Source organism: Triturus cristatus, chromosome 3_2, assembly GCF_964204655.1.
Source record: "Triturus cristatus chromosome 3_2, aTriCri1.1, whole genome shotgun sequence".
Classification (NCBI taxonomy): domain Eukaryota; kingdom Metazoa; phylum Chordata; class Amphibia; order Caudata; family Salamandridae; genus Triturus; species Triturus cristatus.
Window position 1 is genome coordinate 967,945,631 of NC_140584.1, and position 20,819 is coordinate 967,966,449.

At 41.6% G+C, this 20,819-nt stretch overlaps 1 protein-coding gene across 6 annotated transcripts in view; it reads right to left on the reverse strand.

Moving 5' to 3' along the window:
• The window catches only part of MSI2 (musashi RNA binding protein 2), a 1,546,127-nt gene extending 1,525,689 nt beyond the window's left edge, over positions 1–20,438 (reverse strand). For 3 of the 6 annotated variants that reach the window (XM_085649527.1, XM_085649528.1, XM_085649524.1), the window contains exons 1-5: positions 20,187–20,438; positions 19,087–19,127; positions 18,708–18,789; positions 17,783–17,867; positions 13,918–13,959 (exon numbers count right to left, since the gene is read on the reverse strand). In XM_085649527.1, coding sequence (XP_085505653.1) covers positions 13,918–13,959; positions 17,783–17,867; positions 18,708–18,789; positions 19,087–19,127; positions 20,187–20,248 — 312 coding nt within the window. In that variant the 5' untranslated portion in view covers positions 20,249–20,438. The remainder of the gene's footprint in view (positions 1–13,917; positions 13,960–17,782; positions 17,868–18,707; positions 18,790–19,086; positions 19,128–20,186) is intronic. The other 3 variants (XM_085649525.1, XM_085649526.1, XM_085649529.1) reach the window with 3 other exon arrangements.
• Positions 20,439–20,819: the final 381 nt, after the last annotated feature.

The following is a 20,819-nucleotide window of genomic DNA, read 5'->3' on the forward strand; positions in this document are numbered from 1 at the left end:
ACTTTACTTACTATTTTTCCTTTTTTTTTTTTTTTTTTAAACTTGTTGTCAATCCTTTTCCTAGGCCAATTAATTTTTTCGCAAGACACTGGGAAATCGTGTTTTTGTAGTAATGTCTCATTTGTTAATTTCAATTTTCCTAGTTATTTTGAACACATTTTTCTATGAATCCTTACTGTGCTATTCTGACCCAGCCATAGGGCATTCGCTACTTCACACTTCCACAGGCAGAATTCTGGGTCTGAAGTAAACAGGAAGGCAAACAAGCAAATGTTCTGAGCAGAATCGAGGCTTTGATCGATTAAAATGCAATACCTTACATCATATTCATTACTCGGGTTTCCTGGTCCAAAGACTACTTGCTATTAAGCTACAAGAAAAAGCGTTGGAACCTCAAAGTCAGAGGTTAATAGCACCATTGGCTTCCACGTCTATCGGCAGGAGGGCAGCACAATATCAGCCTCAAGGTGCCCTTGAGCCAATCTGACAATGTGCACAAGTATGCCACCTGGCTTTACAAATGCCCACAAAAATATACCATATGGCAGCAAACACGTCCACTTTGGCTTTACAATCATCTCCCACAATACCCCGTACACCAGGACACAAGTATACGGACTTTACAGCCTTTCCCCACAATGTAATGTATCAGCATAGAAATACTATAACCGGTTTTAAAACCTTACCCTCACAATATAACGGATACCAGCACAAATGCACTCCACCCAGCTTTACATAACCGAGTGTGGGAGGGAAAGACCCAGAGCCGAGGTCCATTCGGAGATTATGTGCTTCAAATATACACTGTCAGCAGGACCATATGCAAAGGAGAAAATTAGATTTCTTTGATATTTTATTCAAATCATTCAGGTTACGTCATTCAACATCAACACTTGAACAGCCTCACTTGTCGCAACTCGGGAGATGTTGGTTAGGAGGTGAAAGGGACAGAAGAGGCAACCAATCCCACAAGGCCGTAGAGCCCCATTGCAATAATGCCAATACGCAGCCACCCTCGAATAACAGGAAGGGAACGATTCATCATATCGATTTACCCCCAGAAGCAGCTCCCTACGTAGGGATACTTACGGGCGTTCCAGAGCTTGCTCCTGGCAAAACAGAAAGACATCAGGAACTCAAAAATAAGGTAGTACATTGGCCAAGTCAAAACAGGCCACTTCCCCCAGATATTGATGGCGAAATACTCCATGTGAGAAGGTTAGATTGGCTGGGATCTAGACCAAAGGATATCCAGGGAGATATTATTATTAACTTCAGGGATCGCAGGGTATTATCTCACATAGTGGATTGTTATACCGTGAGAAGGGGCGCGGGGGGATTTCGACGCATGACCCAAGTTATTTTTATCCCCGCTCCCTTTTGTCAAATCCCCCAAAATCCTATTTACCACACATGGTTAACAGAGGGCCACCACTTTAATTTTCCTATTTCAAACAAATTTGCCACTCTTTCTGGTCTGGATGATCTAGACTGACTTTCAAACCTTGAGACTGAGGCTGGCAACCGCCATGAAAGGAGTCCTCTGCAAACCATATTAGACTCTGATTATGTTAATCAGAAGACAAACCCCACGACCCCTAGCAAGCCAGAGATGAAGTTAAATTATGCCACTGATTGCCTCCCTCTAACTCCTGAAATTGATAGATCAATTGGTCGTCCAACAGCCAACATTCTTTCGATCCAACATCCATCTAGCGACATTTCGCTTTCATTAACCCCCCCTCCATTGCAGGAAATTAATGAGATCCTGAAGGACACTAAGAATGGTAACACCTGTAAAAAAAAAAAAAAAAAAAAAAAAAAAAGCTTATACAGGGGGATAGTTTATTGTCCTGGAATGTGGCAGGTCTCCTTGACAAACTGACCAATCCCTTATGGGTCCAAACTGTATCTCGACATAGTATCATCTGCCTGCAGGAAACGTGGACCATTAATGAACTTCTTCTTTTAGGGTATAAGACTTTACATACCCCAGCTTCTCCTAGCCTACACGGCAGAAATAAGGGGGGGGCTTTCGACATACATATTTGTCGAATGTGGGCTAACACAAGTAAATTTTACTTGGGCTGAAAATTATCAGATTATTGCCCTAACAGGTGGAGCTCTCAAAAATATCATCTTGGTTAATTTTTACAATAACATTCCAAGCCCCCTACATGAATCGGTCCTCAATAGTTTAAAGACCGATTTAATAAAAATAGAGGATCAGCTCAAAACAGACATGCTACTTATCTGGGTGGGGGACTTTAATTGCCCCCTGTGTTCACAGAGCAATAAGGGCATTTGTGGCCTGGATACCGGCAGGGATGATTCACTCACCCATTTTTCGAATACTAAATTAGGAGACTTATTAAATGGACTAAAATCTCATTTTAATTTATCATATGCGAAAGAGTTGTGTAACCCACCGAAGTGTTTCAAACCAACTTATAACGGAAGAGGCTGCCACTCCATAATTGATTACACCTTATTATCCTCTAGGTATTCAGGGATTATATTTAACTGGGAGACTCTCGATATCGCTCTCAGTGATCATTACCCTATTGTGGTGACCTTAAAATTAAATCCATTTGTCATTCCCAACGTAAGGAAGAATCCTTCCCATACCCCGCCAACAAGTAGGCTACTACAAATGGGTTTCATTTAAAATGGGACAAAGTAGTCCCCATAGTTTTCCTCCAATCATTGGTTAAAAACACCTATGCCCATATTCAGACATGCCTGTCAACAACAGAAAATCCCCAGGCAATTAGCCATTCTTTCTCTATAATTATGATGGAGATCAAAAGATTACTCGCACGAGCTCCAAGCAAAGCCCCACCACGCAGCCAAGGCTGGTTTAATAGGACCTGTACTAAAGCTTTGAAACTTTTAAAAACGGCCCTACAATCTAACCCAAGAAACCAGATAGAAATACGTCAAGCTAGACAAAACTTTCGTGCAGTTCGCCTGGCTAGGAAAAACCAGCTGAAATCAGATGCCTGGCTAGCTTTACAGGAAGCTTCTAGCAAAGGGGACAATACAGCCTTTTGGAAGGCAGTAAATGCCCCTTTCTTGCAGTGTACCCAGCTCCCAAACATTGATCTAGCCATACCTGCCGAAACCTGGGTTAGACACTTTGGCACCCTATATAATATATCAGACCCCAAAGAACCAGCGGGTGTATTGGAAAGTCATCTCAATCCCCAGCCAGAGTCAAATACTTCTAGTCTTTTTCCTCTGGACATCTTTTTTGAATGCGAAGAGGTACTTGTGGCACTGAAGGAAAGCCCTTCTGGGAAGGCTCCCGGTCCGGACTGCGTACCAATAGATGTATTTAAAATCACAGCCGGACCTGTGGGCCCCTTTGCTCACCAACGTCCTAAATTCCCTGAATGTCACGGACTTCATTCCTACCTGGCATGAGGCGGTCGTAGTGCCGATTTTTAAAAAAGGCGACAGGAATAATCCCTCCAACTACCGCCCAATTTCGCTGCTCGACTCCCTGATGAAAGTCGGAGGGAGAATTATTTTAAATAGAATCCAGGACTGGATAAACGAGCGAAATATAATTTCCAACTTACAATATGGCTTTAGACAGGGTAAAGGCACTATTGAACAAGGCTTGAACTTGGCCCTTATAATTGCCAAATACACCCAGGCAAAAAAGGGAAATCTCTTTGTGACTTTCGTAGATCTCAGCTCTGCATTTGACTGCGTTGATCAGGAGCTGCTCTGGGAATCTCTTGCAGAGAGATTGGCCTAGAGCACCCTATCCTCTCATTTATTAAAGAACTTTACAGGGGAGCTTCAGCCCGCGTTAGATATGGCAGATGTGGAGAATTTTCTGACAAGTTTTATATTAGGAGAGGTGTAAGACAGGGATGTATATTAGCCCCCTTACTTTTTACACCCTATATAAACTCTGTTGGTCACCATTTCAATAGAACTTACCACGACTACCCCACCATAAACGGGAAACCAATACCGATACTTCTTTACGCAGACGACGCAGCAATAATGCCACAGACTCGTATGGGGCTAGAAATGGCAGTAGGAGAATTCACCGACTTTGTCACAAAGAGGATTAAATGTCAATGCCTCCAAAACCTTCACCATGTCCTATGGCTTAGGGATCGGAAAGAAACAATGCTCCATTTTTTTAAACGGTAGAAAGTTGGAAAGCACGGATAGGTTCCCATATCTGGGGATTATCTTCGATAAGAGGGGCCCCTGGCGGGCTGCTGCCCAAGCTAGGGGAATCGCGTTCTCTAAAGCTATAGGTGCGTTGACTAACTTCTCAAAAAAGTTAGGGGGACGTCCGATTAACCCCTTATTACAGATCTATAAGGCCAAATGCATTTCGACTGGCACTTACGGATCTGGGATTTGGGGAATTGAGCCCGTTGACCATATACAACGCTCTGAGAACTCTTTTTTACGCTACCTCTTGGCTGTCCCACGCGGTACATCTACATACGTGGTACATAATGAACTCGGTCTTACACATATCACGGACACCATAAATTCTTGCCCTATTATCCTTTGGCATAAAGTCTGGACCAACCTAAACAGGGAAATCATTACAACGAAGAAAGCCCGTGTTGCTAAGCAACTCACTCTGTTTGGAGATACCAATCATTACAGACTGCCTTAGCCTGAATGAGGCTGACAACATCAAGTGGCTGAAATATGTAAGAAACCTGTCATCTGACCTAGGGCATCCTGAATGTTTTTCAGATCCTTCAATTCTGAATAAAATCCCTAGAGTTACACTAAAACGACTAGTCTTAAGCCATCTGACTAGCCGACGCTGGTTATCTGAAAAACATAAGAGCACGGTAGTTGACTACCAACATTCTACTATAACACAAGGGACCCAGCAGTATCTACTGTTAATGCCATCTCCTTTTATCCGTATGCTCGTAACTCGTTTTTGTACTGATACTTTCTTCAGACTACTAACATTCCCCAATCAAAATTGTTGGTCCAGAGATCTGGAGAAATGCCCTTGCGATGGTCTGTCAACACAATCTAACATCCACTGCATTTTGTTTTGTAGGTTTTATCAAATGCCGAGGGTAACCCATTTGAAACCCTTACTTAAATCATGGGGACTACGATCGTGTAGGGCGGCCTATTACAAATTAAAAACATTGGACAATCTCTTAGTCATTGCTGTTGTTTTCTCTTATTTAAAAGTGATCGTGAGAGTGAGGGCTTCAATGCAACCTTAGATATAAGATCCAACGTTTGTTGTGTACTTCTTACTTAAATGACTGCATGATGGCTCTTAAATCACTGTAATTATGCCTACTATACTCTTTCGAATATGTTTTTAACGTTTTTATGTGCCTCTGTGGCATTTTATAATTCTATTTTTATTTCTTTTAATACATGTGTACTTTTGTGATATTGTTTTTACATATCGAATAAAGTTTATAATTGAATTGATTGGTCAGGAGGTAAAATTCTGGACCGAAGACCCAAGAGACCCAAGTTCTAAGCTCACTTTTTCCAATTAACCATTCGGTCTGTCCTCTCAAATAAGTCATAAGTAGAAATCCCAAACAGGTGAACATAAATTAGCTTGCCAATAGAAATGCCTGGTTACAGATCTATAATAGCAGGATTGTAGTAGCAAAGGTTATGAAAAGGTGTCATGTAGTTATGAAAATCATCATGTGCTAGAGTAGAAACTCTTGCCTACTCAAGTCATCGACAGTATCTGGATGGCACTTGACATAGGGATCCCAATCCTATTCGATTTAATGGAAGTGTTTGACACGGTCTCCCACTTCATCCTTATCAACAGATTACATGAAGCAGTCCTACATGGCAGGGCTCCGATGTAGTCAAGGCATTTCCTTGACAATCGTTCCCAACAAATGTTTGGGACCTTTTAAATCTAGGAAGATATTAGTCTATAAAGAAGTCCCCCAACACTCTTGTTTGAGTCCTACACTATTCAACATATATATGGCCCTCTGGCCCATGCAAGGGCCTGCGGAGTAGGGATTGTGTCATATACAGATGACACTCAGTTGCTCATTTCTTTCATACCAGAGTCAAACCAGATGCAGTACCAATTTACGCATTGTATGAGAGAACTAGCTAACTGAATGGCTTCAAATTGTCTCCAATTATACAGAGAAAAATCTAAGATTGGACTGTTTGGAAAAGCGCAGGCATTATAGTCACCAAATTAGTGGCCCTCCGATCTCGATCCTGCTCCCCTTCCTAAGCAGGTAGTAAAGAACTTTGGAGTAAAATTTGACCAGGAGTTATCTAAGAGAGAGCATGTCAACACAACATGTGGCATGTGATTTGCCACAATGAAATTGCTAAAAAAGGTTTTCCCTTGACTTCCACCTCCAGGAAACATTAGTCCAGGCACTGATTATTTGTTGCTTGGAATATGGCAATGCATTGTTCGGCGGCCACTAATACTTTGGTGGCCAAACTGCAGGTGGTGCAAAATGCTGCTGCCAGATTAATATACAATATGACAGCCCGGTCACCTTCAGCTCCAATCATTAAAACTCTGTACTGGGTGCCAATAAGGAAACGTGCAATTTGTAAAAACTGTCTTGCCTAACCTATAAGTCCTTGTATCAGGACCGACCCTTGGACTTGCAACAAAAATGTAAGATGTACAGGCCCATGGCACAGCTAAGATCTTGTAATAAAGTTTTGTTACAGATCCCCTGCATATGTACTGTTAAATTTGGGGGCAGGGCTTTCTCCTATCTAGCATAATTTCATTGGAATGCCCTCCCTCTGCATATCCATTACTGTTCCAATTTCAACAATTTTAAAAAAATTGCTGAAAACATGGTTGTTTTAGTGTTTCTCTTGTATGGTCAACTACAACGCAGCACCGAGATAGCCCTTAGAACATAAACATGCAGAATCCCATCAATGAACATAATGACCTTCTTTTAACCACATTTTATTCTAGACCCATAGAGAAGTATGATGGTTATGGGAAACCTCAGTTTGCATTACGGCTCTACTGACTATAATGCAGGTCAAAAGCAGCGTGCTATAGGGCACTAGCATAACTCATGTGCCTTAGCCACAGGAAGGCCGGTATTGTTGCCAACATAACGTGACAGCATGCTCACACATCTCCTCCATCCTAACAGCTCTCGCCCTATTTATTTCCAGTGCTCAAAAGGAGTTGCATTTTGCGAGACAGTATGAAGTGGTTCAATAATATTTGCTGACCATTGCTATCAATTAAAATGGCTGTCCTACTCTAAAAATAGAGATCAATTTGCTTAACGCAGCAGTGAATAGGTGTCAAACGTGCCATAAGATGAAGAAATAGGTTTAATTTGGGAACGTGCTTCAGCAAGTGTGGTCTCAGCTGAAATCTAAGCTGATGCAAAATAGTTTTGATTGTATTATTGAAATAGACAAGCAATGTAAATAGCACCTGATCAGGAGAAGAATCCACACAGCATAATCAAAATTATCAGCAGTTGTGATTATGAGAGTAAAATGCCTGACAAATTTTTCAGATGTAGGGTGCCGTTTCAGTTCCCATAATTTATTCAGAAGGTCATAGCTGACAATACTAAAAAGGTATTGTTGTTTTGATCGATTTATTCCAGGGTGAATAGAACTCTATTACAAGTGATAGTGTGTATGGCGTTTTTTTTTTTAAATCAATGTTCATATACAAATGAAATTATAATTCCGTATATGTGCATATAAATAACATTTCACCTCTATATATCGTGCTGGCCAAATAATTCACTAACAACGCATTAAATATATCACAGAACACTGGTGGATTAAGCAGTTTGCGTCAATGAATATCCGTGCACACGTCACAAAGGTCTCGACTTCTATTGAATAACAGAGGCCTTGCAAGTAGTGACAGCATAACAAATGAAAGGCGTCAGTCAACACGTTAAAAAAAAAAACTTACTAGATTGCTGCTTGGAGTGCTCCACTCATAGCTAATCTGGTTTCAAATTATATTAAAATCTGCACCTAACGCCATCAAAACACAGTTTACCAAAAGCCTCACGCCTTTTTCCTGAACCAGCGGGTACCCAAGGCAAGAGGGCCGACTGAGGGCAAGACATCTCAATCTCTAGCTGGGGATGTTGGGTGGTAACGCGAAAATAAACGATTTCAAAAGGTTAAAATCATCTCACGGAGGACAGGCAGTGATCATCACAGAAACTGGATGTCGCAGACTAAGGTAATCTTAGGACGAAGTCCACAGGTTGGGAATCCTGAATACGGAATGCCAATGTAAAGCCCCCCAAAATAAAATAAATCTATGAAGCAAAACGTGCAGCATCTAGAGACGTAAGACAGGGTGCACAGTAAACTGCGTGTGTCTCTCTCAAATCCCCTGATGGGAGAACTACAGAAAAGGATTGAGGCTCCTTAACCACCTCCCTACTCAAAACAACACACTTTATTAATTAACAGTCATTAATCTCCATAGGCCAGGCATAAACCAGTCCATAACCGGCAGCTGAACTTCAATTTAAATGTTCAACGTTTTAGTGCTCAACCGGGAGGAATGAACTGACCAATTTAAAAATCCGGCAAGATTTGAGGCTAATTAAAAACGGGTCAAAACTATTTTTTTATTTATAGGATACATTAACTATAATAGAACCACGGACATTAAATCTATGCTTGATTATGGCTCGTTCTCCTCTTGAAGTCATGCTTTCTATTAACAGAAGAAATTTTTGACAATAATAAAATAAAATGAACCCTAAATAATCAAACATTTTGGTATGCTAGAATGTACCATTGTAGGCTATCTTACAACGCGGTTCATTCACTCGGTCATTCGCTCTCCTTAGCAGCACATCGGTCAGACTAACCAGGAAGTCTACTGTACCAACAACATGTAACACTACTACACAAACCTCATAGGATTAACGGCTTGCTTTCCTTTCAATCTTTGTTAAATGCCCATGATGCAGAGTCTATGTGGCCCTCTAATTTAGAGGCATAAAGAATAAGGCCTTAGCATGTAGAACTAAAAAATAATAATAAGAATGCCCATTCTAGAAATACCTGAATAGCCAACATCACATAAATATTGTATAGCGTGCATGTACACATTCATCATTAACATATACACACTGTGCAGCGCTGTATGTAGTTCCTGTAATGCCATCAAGGCACTTGCGACTAAGAAATCTCATGTGTGGGTCCATGATTATTTTGTCATAAGAATTCCATGGTGGTGTTATAGACAGGACTACTGTACATCATATAATATATACACCCGACTGGAGCCTTTCGACTCAGTTATCAATCCACTAGCTTAACCCCCATACACGCCATTCACACTGCAACTTAAGTTCGTAGCATAACTGTACATTCTTCGTTCCATATAGCCATCAAAGACCCACTTTTTTTGTTTTTTGGAGTACAAAAGTCTGCTCAAGAACTGGACTCCTCTTAGTGCCTTCAAAATAGGTTCTTGATAACACAACCTAGGAACTTCGAAGGTCTGGCAAACGTGCCACCGGGGGAAAAAAAAAAAAAAAAACCATTTTCTGTCACCACTGAAAATGTAACACATTCTTTAGAGGTTCAGAATAAATGGTATAGCCTTTTTGGTCATTTAAACAGAACTTAGCATAAGGATTCCCGTCAGCATGAAAGCACTCAATTAGGCCTCAACAATCCCAAAGAACATGCTTATTGGCGAGCTAAAAAGACAAAAATAAGCCTTGATCTTCTGCAGCTACTTACTTAACACCCAAATACATAAAGCACCCTGCACCTGCCATCAAAATGTAGTGGCCTCCTCAAATCCTTGGCAGTATACTACAGAAGATCTCACAGAAGCATAACTGTACTTCCAGGCACCACATCCCTCACAGCTAGAAGTAGTAAGAAATACAAAAAAAAATGCTGGTTCCTTAAACAGAAGGGCAAGAAGGTTCGACAAGCCGTATTAAAGCACTGAAAAAGACAGTCTAGTGAGGGTCGTGCCAGGAGCTCAATTTGCGATACATTGCATCTAACGCCATCCAGCGGCATCAGGGTTATAAGCCTGATCAGTTCCAGCGTCTTCTAGGAGCTGCAGGAGTACTCGGACATAAGCAACATACAAGGTTTGATGAGCGCCTGACAGTCCAGAAGAAAGGATCCATTCAATGTAGTCTCCTGGGAGTCCCTCAGTTTTAAACTCTGCTCAGTGATATGTATGTAAGCAGAGCATTCTTAAGTGCGCAACACAACAGAAGCCAGTAGAGAATGGAGGGGAAACGGAGGTGGGTCTGAGACGTTGCAGGGCCTGGCCAGGGTCATGTCACTTCTCAGAGGCTGCACCTATGCTCATTTCCTTTCACAATTTAAGGGATCCTTTGAAGCGCCTAACAGCCCTCCCTTAATTTCAAGTACTGAAGAAATGATTAAAGTATCAATGTGAAGGGCATTGCACCGCGGATCAGGGTCCTCTGCAGCATAGACCGCTTTTGACCCGTACGGGGGTAGCCTTGCCATTTTCCCTCAAATCATTTCAAAAAGCACACTGGATTTTATTTTCACTTTAAACAGGATCTTTCCCACATAATAGAGCACACTGGAATTACATCTCTGCAACCTCATTTTACAACTCTGCGCCAAATGAAAACATTTCCAAAAATATTGAATAGAAAGTCACGGTGAAAAATATATATTACAGACACACTCAAAACAACAGCAACAACAAGGTCGGGGGGGGGGGGGGTTACCAATATATGGGCCAACTGGTTCACTTTGTAATTAATCAAAGTTAACCCAATAATAAGGGAGACACAAAGGAATGGGCAAATCGTGGGCTGCAGAATCAAAAGATCTAGAGTGTAATCCCAGCAATCCACTTGTGACAAGGTCGAGACCCTGGGCTAGTTCTCTGTGGTCTAGCATCGAGATATGGAAACAGTGGGAGCACTTAGAAAAAATACATTTTCCATTAATGAACGACTCTGCGTTTTGACAACGACTACTGTAGACTGTGATAAGAATAGATCAACCAAAGCAACGATGCCATCTAAAAGCACAACAGGGCATGGCTGACAACGACCAGGCGAGGACACAAAAACACATACGCCGCGTCGAGACTTAAATACAATGCACATTCTCGAAGCGCCTTATTTGCCAGAAACGCACCGGAAGAAAAGGTAGACTGTATCTTTAAAGGATGCAATGTTTGAAATGCAACACTAATCCACAAACATAATCCTGCAGCTAAAATACAAGCTCCTTGCCGAGCACAAAAATAAACCAACCCTCTTTCTCCCCTAATTAATATTAGCTGAAGCTTAAGAAGCCCCACGGGAACAAAGGTTTAACTCATTTCTTGCGATGGGTGGGCATAAACAGCGGGCTGGGTGCATTTTTTTCAAACTGAATGAGAAGCTGCCCTGTTTACCATATGCAGCACTTCAAAAGGCTGCACATGAATCCCCACAGAAGCATCATTCGTGTCGCCTCGCAGGTGCGATTACGCGCCTTTCAACACTGCCGCTCTCGGAGCTGAGTGCACTTCCTCTGAAGAGGATCAGTATTCTTGGAAATTGTTAGGTTCTCTTTCCCCCCTTCCATACATTCAGTGGCTCTGCCACCTTTTTCTTCGCATGGTGTGGGACTGGCGTTCATGGATCAAGACCATTCCAAATTGCAGCACATCCCGTCTCAAACTGTACCCAGGAACAAGAAATAGAGGCGGGTTATCCACTGAAGGCTCGAGCCTGCTGCATGGCTCTGGCCCCACTCAAAATCTTATTAGGCCCTCTAGCCCAACACGAGCCGAGCTTTCATGTACCTTGGCTTGCCACTTCCGCACAGAGCTCGCGCATACGGAATTAAAAACAAAGCTGTCGGCTTTAATGTAGAAATGAGAGATACCCATCTAGTGGCTGCAGTGCACAGTGTGAATCCAGAAAACCGTGGACCAATCCCAGCTTCCCCACCTGACCAAAGAGTCAACAGAGGCGCCTTCGCATATGTGATCTCAGGGAGTGCACAGTACAAACACTTCTGCTTTACGTGTTTGACTACAATGTAGCAGCATACAAATCTAGGCCACATGACACCTGACTTGCCTCCTAAAGTTACTAGTAGCACTGTCATCAATAGGGGATTATGAAGGTTTCTAACTTCATGTCTAAAAGCTATCATTCTCGCTTAAGTGCCCCTAATGCAGTAACATAAATGGATGTACTTCGAATAAACCCCTCCTCAAGTTAAAGAAATACACCGTTTAGTTTTGATGTAACTTCATATTGTTCATGACATTTAATATATTGCTCAATTCTATGTTCACAGCTTGGCTCGTACCCTTCAAGCCATGCCAGACCAGACCCTTGGCTCGGCTGTGACTCGGCTTTTCTTCACCTAGTTCTAACAGAAAAGGTTTTCCAGTAGGAGCTCTTTTTACTCTCTGCTAAAGGTGGGAGATATGGTTTTTATTATTTTAAAATTACTTCTCATCCCCGACTGGACTAATTTCAAACGAATGAAACGTTAAATTGATTATTCATTTTATTCATGGAAATGTATTCAGTGTAACCAGTGCTTTATTTGTAGCTGAAAATTTCACATAAATGAAACAATATGCATTTTTCATCCCGAGGTCCATTTTTAGATTGCTCAGCAAGAACAGAACAGGAGAAAGACGACAGGGGCCCCTTGATTAGGGTTCTCTGCGTCAACCACCCTGTTTGGAGCATATGAATATGCCCGACTAAAGAAATAAGTTAGCACACCACTAATCTGGTTGCTGGTGGTCCTATATATGGACAGGATAAGAATAAAAGTACACTCGAGATCTTGGTAAACTGTAGATGCAGCCATATCCATCCTCAGATATTTGGAAAGGATCTTTTTGGAAAGAAAGGACATAGCATCAATGTAAAACATATGAGGGACACACAGCAATCCTTCAAGGTCATGCTCTTTGCATTGAGCCAGTATCCTGACAATACCAATTTTGGAAAATAATGTGATTCGACCAGGCTCAAACAATTTAGTAAAGTTTTGAAGAAAGGAATTCAATCTCAAGTCGACCAGCTGACATTTTAGCCATTCGACCATATCTATGACTTATCTCTAATGGTCTCAACATCATGCTAAATGAATTTAAAAAAAATTCATGTGGTTACCGAAAGACCCAAATATGTACTTCAAAAATAAATAAGACAAAACCATAGCTAGATTTCTGGAATCCTTGAACTGAACACCAGCAGCTAAGCTTTGCACAAACACATATTTTCGAAGGAGAAAGCCTGGTGTAAGGCAACATCAGGACCCAAGATGACGCAGCCACTTTCTTGCCCAATCAGGTATGACTAACAGTCCTGCCATGTTAAAAGTCCTTCATCGGCAAGCGTCCATAGAAACAGTACTAGACAATATGGGAAATAAATTCACAGATGACTGCATGTATTCCCAATGTGCTCTACTTCAAGGCACAAACCACCTTTGCTTCAACAGCCCTCGAAACTCTACTACTCCCAACAGTGTAGGAAAAGCAAAACTAAAGAAGTTCAATAAGCGACACCAACCTGGTAAGTGAATAACGTCAAGCTTCTAATGTGACAGATACAGTGGCTGTGAACCTGGACCTTTCCTTCTGCATTTTTTTTATTTTTAGTGAGGGGGTAGATAAAATCGCATCATACCCCCACCAAAAATAATGATTTTAAAGCATATGACAGGTCTTCAACACATGGACCTCTGCAACGAGAGGGTTAAATAAGAGACATAAAATACAGTGCAAAGCAGCTCGCCTGTAGATTCACAGCCATATGTAGATACTCTCAAAACACCAGGCACTCAGGCTCTAAAAGCTTTCTTTGCCAATTTCCAGTTTGAAACCTGAACTGCCTGACAACAATGACTGTGTGCCGAACATCCTATTATCGATTTGTGACTTACCTTAGGCTGTGCCCTTCGTGGAAATGCAACTTTGGGGTCAATCTGGACGTGGAAGAAGGTGAAGGGGGGGGCGGGGGGCGGAGAGGAGAGAGAAAGAAAAGAATTAAGAAATAAAATAAAAAAGGCAGCCACTGTTTTGAGTCACACTGAAAATCTCATTTGTCAGGATTTTAATACAGTATTGTGGACGCAAATAAAAAAAGATCTGTAATAAATAGCCTTTTTATTAGAGCACATAACTCCCTTAATATACAAGAGACTCTCCGATATTATTATTAGAAAGTGTCTCTATTCAGAGCAGATGTTAAAGCTCCAAAGCTAAAAACAGACAAAAAAAAGCATTTACTTTCCTTCGCTTCAATACCCAGTATCGAAAACACCACATGAAACCTCAACCTACACATTCACATGCATGTCAGAATCAGAACCAAAACACAGGTTACCAGAAATGTCATTTCTTTAAAAAAGATTACTTTTTGGTTAATTTGAGGCACCAGTAGATGATGCAGAAATGTATGCTTTAATTGTTAACCCAGTTAGCTAAATGATAATCCATGGTGCTTATGGATAAAAACTTCTCGAAAGTCTAGCAATGGCGACCAACATAATGGGGCAGAAGAAAAAAATCTCGTTTCAAAGCACTAAATAAAAGTAAAAAAGATGCTTTTTTGGGAGGTAGCTATTTGTGGGTTGCAAGAGAAAATCATTCAGAATATTAAACACATAGCTGAAAAGTAGAAAGCATAGTGAGTGAGTGGCATAAAAAGGTGGGGGGCTAATTGTGATGAGGAGAGGTTAGATTTAAGTACATTTATTGCTGTGAAATATATGTTGAAGTACAGATTCAAAAAGATCTCAGCTGTTCAGGTTAATGTATGCACACCAACTGTTGAAAAGACGATGCAATTAAAAACAGTGAGGTCATGCATCTAAAAGAGGCTAGTCATCTCAAAGCAACCCTTTGCTAGCCTCGCTTTGCTACTTTGTTTAAGCCAATGAGGTTTTCTTATTTGAAAAATAAATAACTATTTCGGGTAAAACCGTTCTACTTTTAACTCAGCAAATCATAGAATTTCTCACTGGTAAAAGTAATGGAATCCCTACACAGAAGGAACTAAAGAATTAAACCAAGCTACAAACCTAGCCACTAAAGTGCTTGCAGGATTTTCCATTTGAGGAAAGAGTATTTATTTACTAAAGCTACCCATCCATCAGCCGAAGCAGCGAGTCAATAGATTTCAGTAATTACCGAGTCCAATTCAAAGGCATTTAGTACAGTTCAGTAGTGTAATGTCATTAATATGTTTTTCACAATCTGATGTACTGTATTTAAAAAATATACCTGAGAAATGAGAAAGATAAAGTAAACTGTATCCTCAAACATTTTAAGAAAAATCATACAACACGACTAACCTGTCGAAATATTTAGATCTAACATTTAGAACTTGCTACGCATTCATCTACCAGAGAAGTGCAACAGGCAAGGAATTTCCATGAAGCCGATATTCTATTAAGTTAACTACAAGAAGATGAGCCCGTTTTAAGTATGTTCTGAAAAGAGCTCTCATTTTAATATACTGAAAATCACAAGAGATCAAATTCATTCATACTTGTGAAAGAGGAAAAAGACGGTTTAAAAATTCTAAATGGGCAGTTTTTAAAGGGTGTGTAATTTCCAAGTACACTCATTTGTAGCACATTATGGGAACGGAGGTATGGGTGACATTACATATGCACAAGATCAAACAAGTTGTGCTGTGAAAGCCAGGACTCAAACTAGATTTCCTGGTTCCACTACAGATGACTTAGCCAGTTAACTAATGTCAAAATGGCCAGTCATATGAGCAGTTACTGCTTTAACGATTAAAAATATAATACAAGCAGTTTGGGTCAGCATGGGAAATTCGTGCCTTTCTGCACACCCCCATCATCTATGAAAAAAATTAAACTGCTACAAAAAACAAAATTAGTCAGTTAGATTCAAATGCTACTTACTGTATCTACATCTCCTCTAGGAAATCACTATAAAACTATTTCTGATGTAAATAGGTATTACCCAAGCAAAGCTTTTAACGCAACTGTAAACAAGGGGGTCGTTTCCATGTCAATACCCGAGTGATCTGGCTCCTGCACTGAACGTTGAAACAGAGTCAAATGCTTTTGTCAAACCAAATAACATTTACTAAAATGTGTACAAATAACGGAGATAATACATTAGTAGATATGCCCAAACTGAGTCACTGTGATGGTAATTTACTGTGTCTACACTAATATAAAATGCTACAAAAGTAGGTCACCTTGCATGATAAGGGTGGTCACCTGTTTCTGTCCTGTGGCAAACATGAATGGATCCCAACAATAATATATAAATAGATGGGAAAACTCAAGAACATTAATTTAGGGGTCTGCTCCATTTTTGAAGTCACTGTATATTAATCCAAATTTACAGTGGAAAAGGCATTTTTATGAGTAAACATCCTGCAGGCTTTAACACACACATATTGATTACATTGTCTCATGTGTTTAATGTCCCACTACCTGAGCAAAGATGATTACAGCAACAACAACAAAATATAATCAAAACAGTGCAGTCCCTGTCTGAACGTGTAGAGATAAGCCTAACAAAACACGTGAGAATCAAAAAATTATAATCCACCACCTTAAGTGAAAGGTTATAAAGAAAGGAATATTGACAAATCAAATGTACCCGTGTTTGACTACAGACTATTTTCTTAATATAATTTACAGAGACATGGCAACTTGCACTACAGACAAACTACTGCAAAACGGACTGTGTTTCCCCCCCGCCACCCCCCCTACCGAAGACATTTACATCACACCAACAAAAATCAAGGACAGGAGAAAACACCGTTATAAAAAGCTTCTGCACATTTAACAGAAATAGTCGCAATTTTTTTTTAAACCAGTCTTAAAATGTAAAATACAAAATTAAACATAAATACACAGTCACTTTGCCAGTTTCCTTTTTGTGGTTTGCTAAAGCTGTAATAATTCAGACCCCCAGAACACAAACTTGATATTTAATTCCAATTCTTTTAAAAACGATATATTTCCACCTGGTGATGGGCAGAGTGGGCAGGGGGGTTTACCCGTGTAGTGTTCCCCACAATGATGGAGAAGGCCATTCGGCTGACCTTTTTGTAATACCCTTGTTCAATTCATTTCTAATTTGCATCAATGTTTGCATTTTGCTCAAATGCTCACCGTAGTTCACAGTTGGCACCTTAGCCCCAAGATCTGCTAGCTTCCCTGCCTGCTGCATTTTGTGAAACAGAGGTAGTTGTACACAACTATACATGCACTATGCGTCCTTGATGGAGATTCATTGCACACAGATTTTTACAGCTGAGTAAAATATGTGAACTTTACTGTGCTTATTATCTGCAGTACAAGGTTACTGCGTTTTAGGTGTCAAATGCATTGAGCACTGTTGAAGCAGTCTTGAGTTTTTAACACCACCGAGTCCTGGCAAAACTACTGAATAATGAACATTAGGAAGGCAACTCGAAGTGTCCACTTTATGGAAAAGTGCTAAATCAGTAGCACTACTGCCATGTCTGATTTCAGTTTCAAGCATATCAGAGGCAAACTGAAAGTAAACAGTGACGGCACGCCAGCATGGCTCTAAGCCAAAGAACAAAAGAAATGCAGTAAAGTCTCAAAAAAGTAACTCCTTTTTTGTGACTCCTAAATATGAAGCTGGAAGGCATAAATAACCACCCACGATAAAAGGAAATATGTACAATCCGAAGCAAAGCACGGAGAAAGGCACTGGCCCTTTAAGAACATGCCAGACACTCCAAAAACAGCACAAGAGTAACAAATAAAATGAAATAACACATACCGTCTTCGAATCTAATTCATGGTGGGGCTGAGCTAACACTTTATCTACACTTGCAGGATCTGCAAACGTAACGAAACCGAAGCCTCTGAAAATGACACAAAGAACAAGAAATAAGGGACAATGAGTGCAAAACAACAGAGAACAAGTGGCATAAACCAACACAGAGTCTCAAACCACATGACATGCAAAAGTGGATATTCTGTGCATTGTGCTAAAATACTGATAGTGGTCCCGGGTGTCGATAAACAAATGGCTTCAAGTCTTTTAGATCTAGGTAAACCTGGAAGACACCAGCAGAAAAATCACACATTTGCACGGAGATCTTTCAAGTAATCCAAACGGAAATGATCTTTTTTGCATAAAGAAACACTAGGCCACTTGGAGCAAAGGCACTGTGACCGCACCAGTTATATATTTAAAAAAGAGAAAATACACACTGCTAAGGAAAGGGCATCATTTCAATAAGTGATGAGAACATTAACAATAATTGATTTAACTAAATCCTTGGCAGCAACGAATATCAATGCTCGAGTGTTTGAGAGTTCAAGTCAACAATTTTAAGTCTTTTATTTTTAAGGCTCGGCCGATTAGCACTTTGCACAGATGTATACAACTAAGATCCGTGTTTGTTACAGGCCAGAATGTCTTTCTTAATAAAACGTTAGTTTGTAGTTGACAGATGCGGTCAACCCCCAGCGCCCACAACACCCCCACCCCCACAATTTTCGTCACAACCTCAATGAACATTCCGTAGAGATGCCTATTAACAAATAAGACTGAACCATAGTTTACAAACAAGGCATCTTATTACTTAAAGTTCGTTTCTTTGCAAGTTACTTCAAAAAAGTCTGGACAACAAGCCAGTTGAGACCACCTGCTTCCGAACCACTTAGACACAAAGAGATGGTAAGCGCAAATGACTTACCTGGAGCGTTTTGTGGTCGGGTCCCTCATGACCATACATTCTCTGATCTCTCCAAATTTGCAGAAATAGTCTCTTAGGCTATCTGTAGCAAATGAAGCGGGATGAAGATAAACACATAGGATTTGTAACTTCAGATGAAGTACAAAAATAAATAAAATAACGCACCCTCCCCTTAAGTATACTCCCCCCCCCCCCCCCCCCTGGAGCATACATATCAAAGGGGTCGAATAGAGGACTGAAAGGGATTAAATAATAACCTTGGCAGGGGATGGTGGTGTGAACTTGTTCGTTACAGATGAAAGGGAAAATCGGGCAAAATCAAATCCCTGCAAGTGCCAAAAAGATCAGAAGCTGCCCAATAAGCATACCAGCTCCTTACCTGGTGAGGTCTGCCAGCTTAGGCCGCCAATAAACATTTTACTACAAGAGGAAAAGAGAAGAGAAGTCAGCTTAGATGTCAGATCGGCCATTTTGACGTGGAACTTGGTTTAAAAATAAATAAAAAGCAGCCAAAGAGAGAATGAAAACAAGAAGGAGGGTGGTCGAATGGAGGACGTTTGAGAGAGGGTGGCGATCAAGGACAAAAGATCAAGGACAGCAGTCAGAAAGACAACAAGAAGGAAATGCGTGAGAAGATTGGATGACCGGCAAGGGCTGCAGGCACAGGGAGCTGTTTAAGAGGCTAGCTCTCAAAGTACCGAATGGGGCAATTGATAAAGAGCAGGTGCTAGCACAGCAGCACAACACAAATAAGCACGAAAAGGGGGGAAAAAAATAGGACACAAGGATAGATGAGGCAGAAAGGCACAGAGAAGACGGGTTTCTGAGTTCCAATGAGTGAGACAACAGCAGAGGGGAGAGAGTGAGGCCGAGGAGGTTCGCAGGAGCATCAAGGGGCAGTATTTTGTAGGGTGGAACAGCAGGTGCTATCGAAACAGTAACGGGAGGACGGAGATAGATGCAAAGAAGGGAGGCAGGGGCGAGGAGTTACTAACGTAAGAGAAGGCGCCGCTGGGGCTAGGACTCAAAACAGTTAAACACACCAGCAATGACAACAAAAAAAGCAGCTAGAAGGGAGGCGGGCTGTGAGATGGGATAGTGGGTGTTGGAGAAACCAGAAGGTGTTGGTGAGAAAGCTCGGGTGAGGTTTGAAGCTCAGTGGGCAATGTTGAAGTGGCTTGGGGGGAGAGGGACTCCGGGGAGCTGGAGAGGCCCAGTAAATGGCATTGGGGGTTCGAGAAGCCTCAGGTGAGGGGGTGCTGCAGCCTCTGGGGAAGAGGCGCTGAAACCTCCGTAGACGGGAGCTGCTGAGGGGGCACTAGAATCGGTAGGGTTGCTGGAGAGCTCCAGGAGATGTGCTGAACACAGTAGAGCTTCGGGGTGCTGGAGAGCTCCGGGAGAGGTGCTGGAGAGCTCCGGGAGAGGTGCTGAAGCCTTGAACAGGTTAAGAGAGAGCTGTCAGAGGGAGGCTGAGCTCACCCCGGGTCGTGCTGCGCGTCGTTGGGGCTGCCGGAGCTAGTCTGAATCCCGTCTGCCTCCATGGCGGCTCCCGAGTCTAACCCGCTTCTCTCTCTCTGGGCAGCGACCACACAGGCTCATGCACCCGTCACTCCGTCTCTCACACACGGGCAGAGTGTGCAGGAGCCGGGAGCGAGCCTCGTCACACGTGCGGGCCGGCCCAGCCCCCTCCTCCCGCCTGCTGCGCAGCAAACACTCCGCCTCTGAGGCCATCATCCCCCGCCTCCTTCAGAGTCCTACTTTTGTTTCCACTATCTTCTTCTGTCCTACATCTATACACACCTCCTTGTGTCCCTCATCTATTTCTAGGCCACTCTAGCGTCCTTCTTCTGTATCAATAACCAGGTTTTATTTGATGTTCATGCCCTGTAGGCTGTACTATTTAGTAAATTAAACGTTTGATGAATGCGAGTGTTAAGGAAATGCTATGGTATTGGCGGGTCTGTACTGTATATTCTGCTATTGGCGTGGTTTCGCAGCACAACCGGAAAAACCTTAGTTACAAGCAATAATGGGCATTTCTTAAGATGCCAACACATGCTACCACTGGCACAAATTAAGCACTGCATGGCTTGCCTTCAGCTGCACTTATTA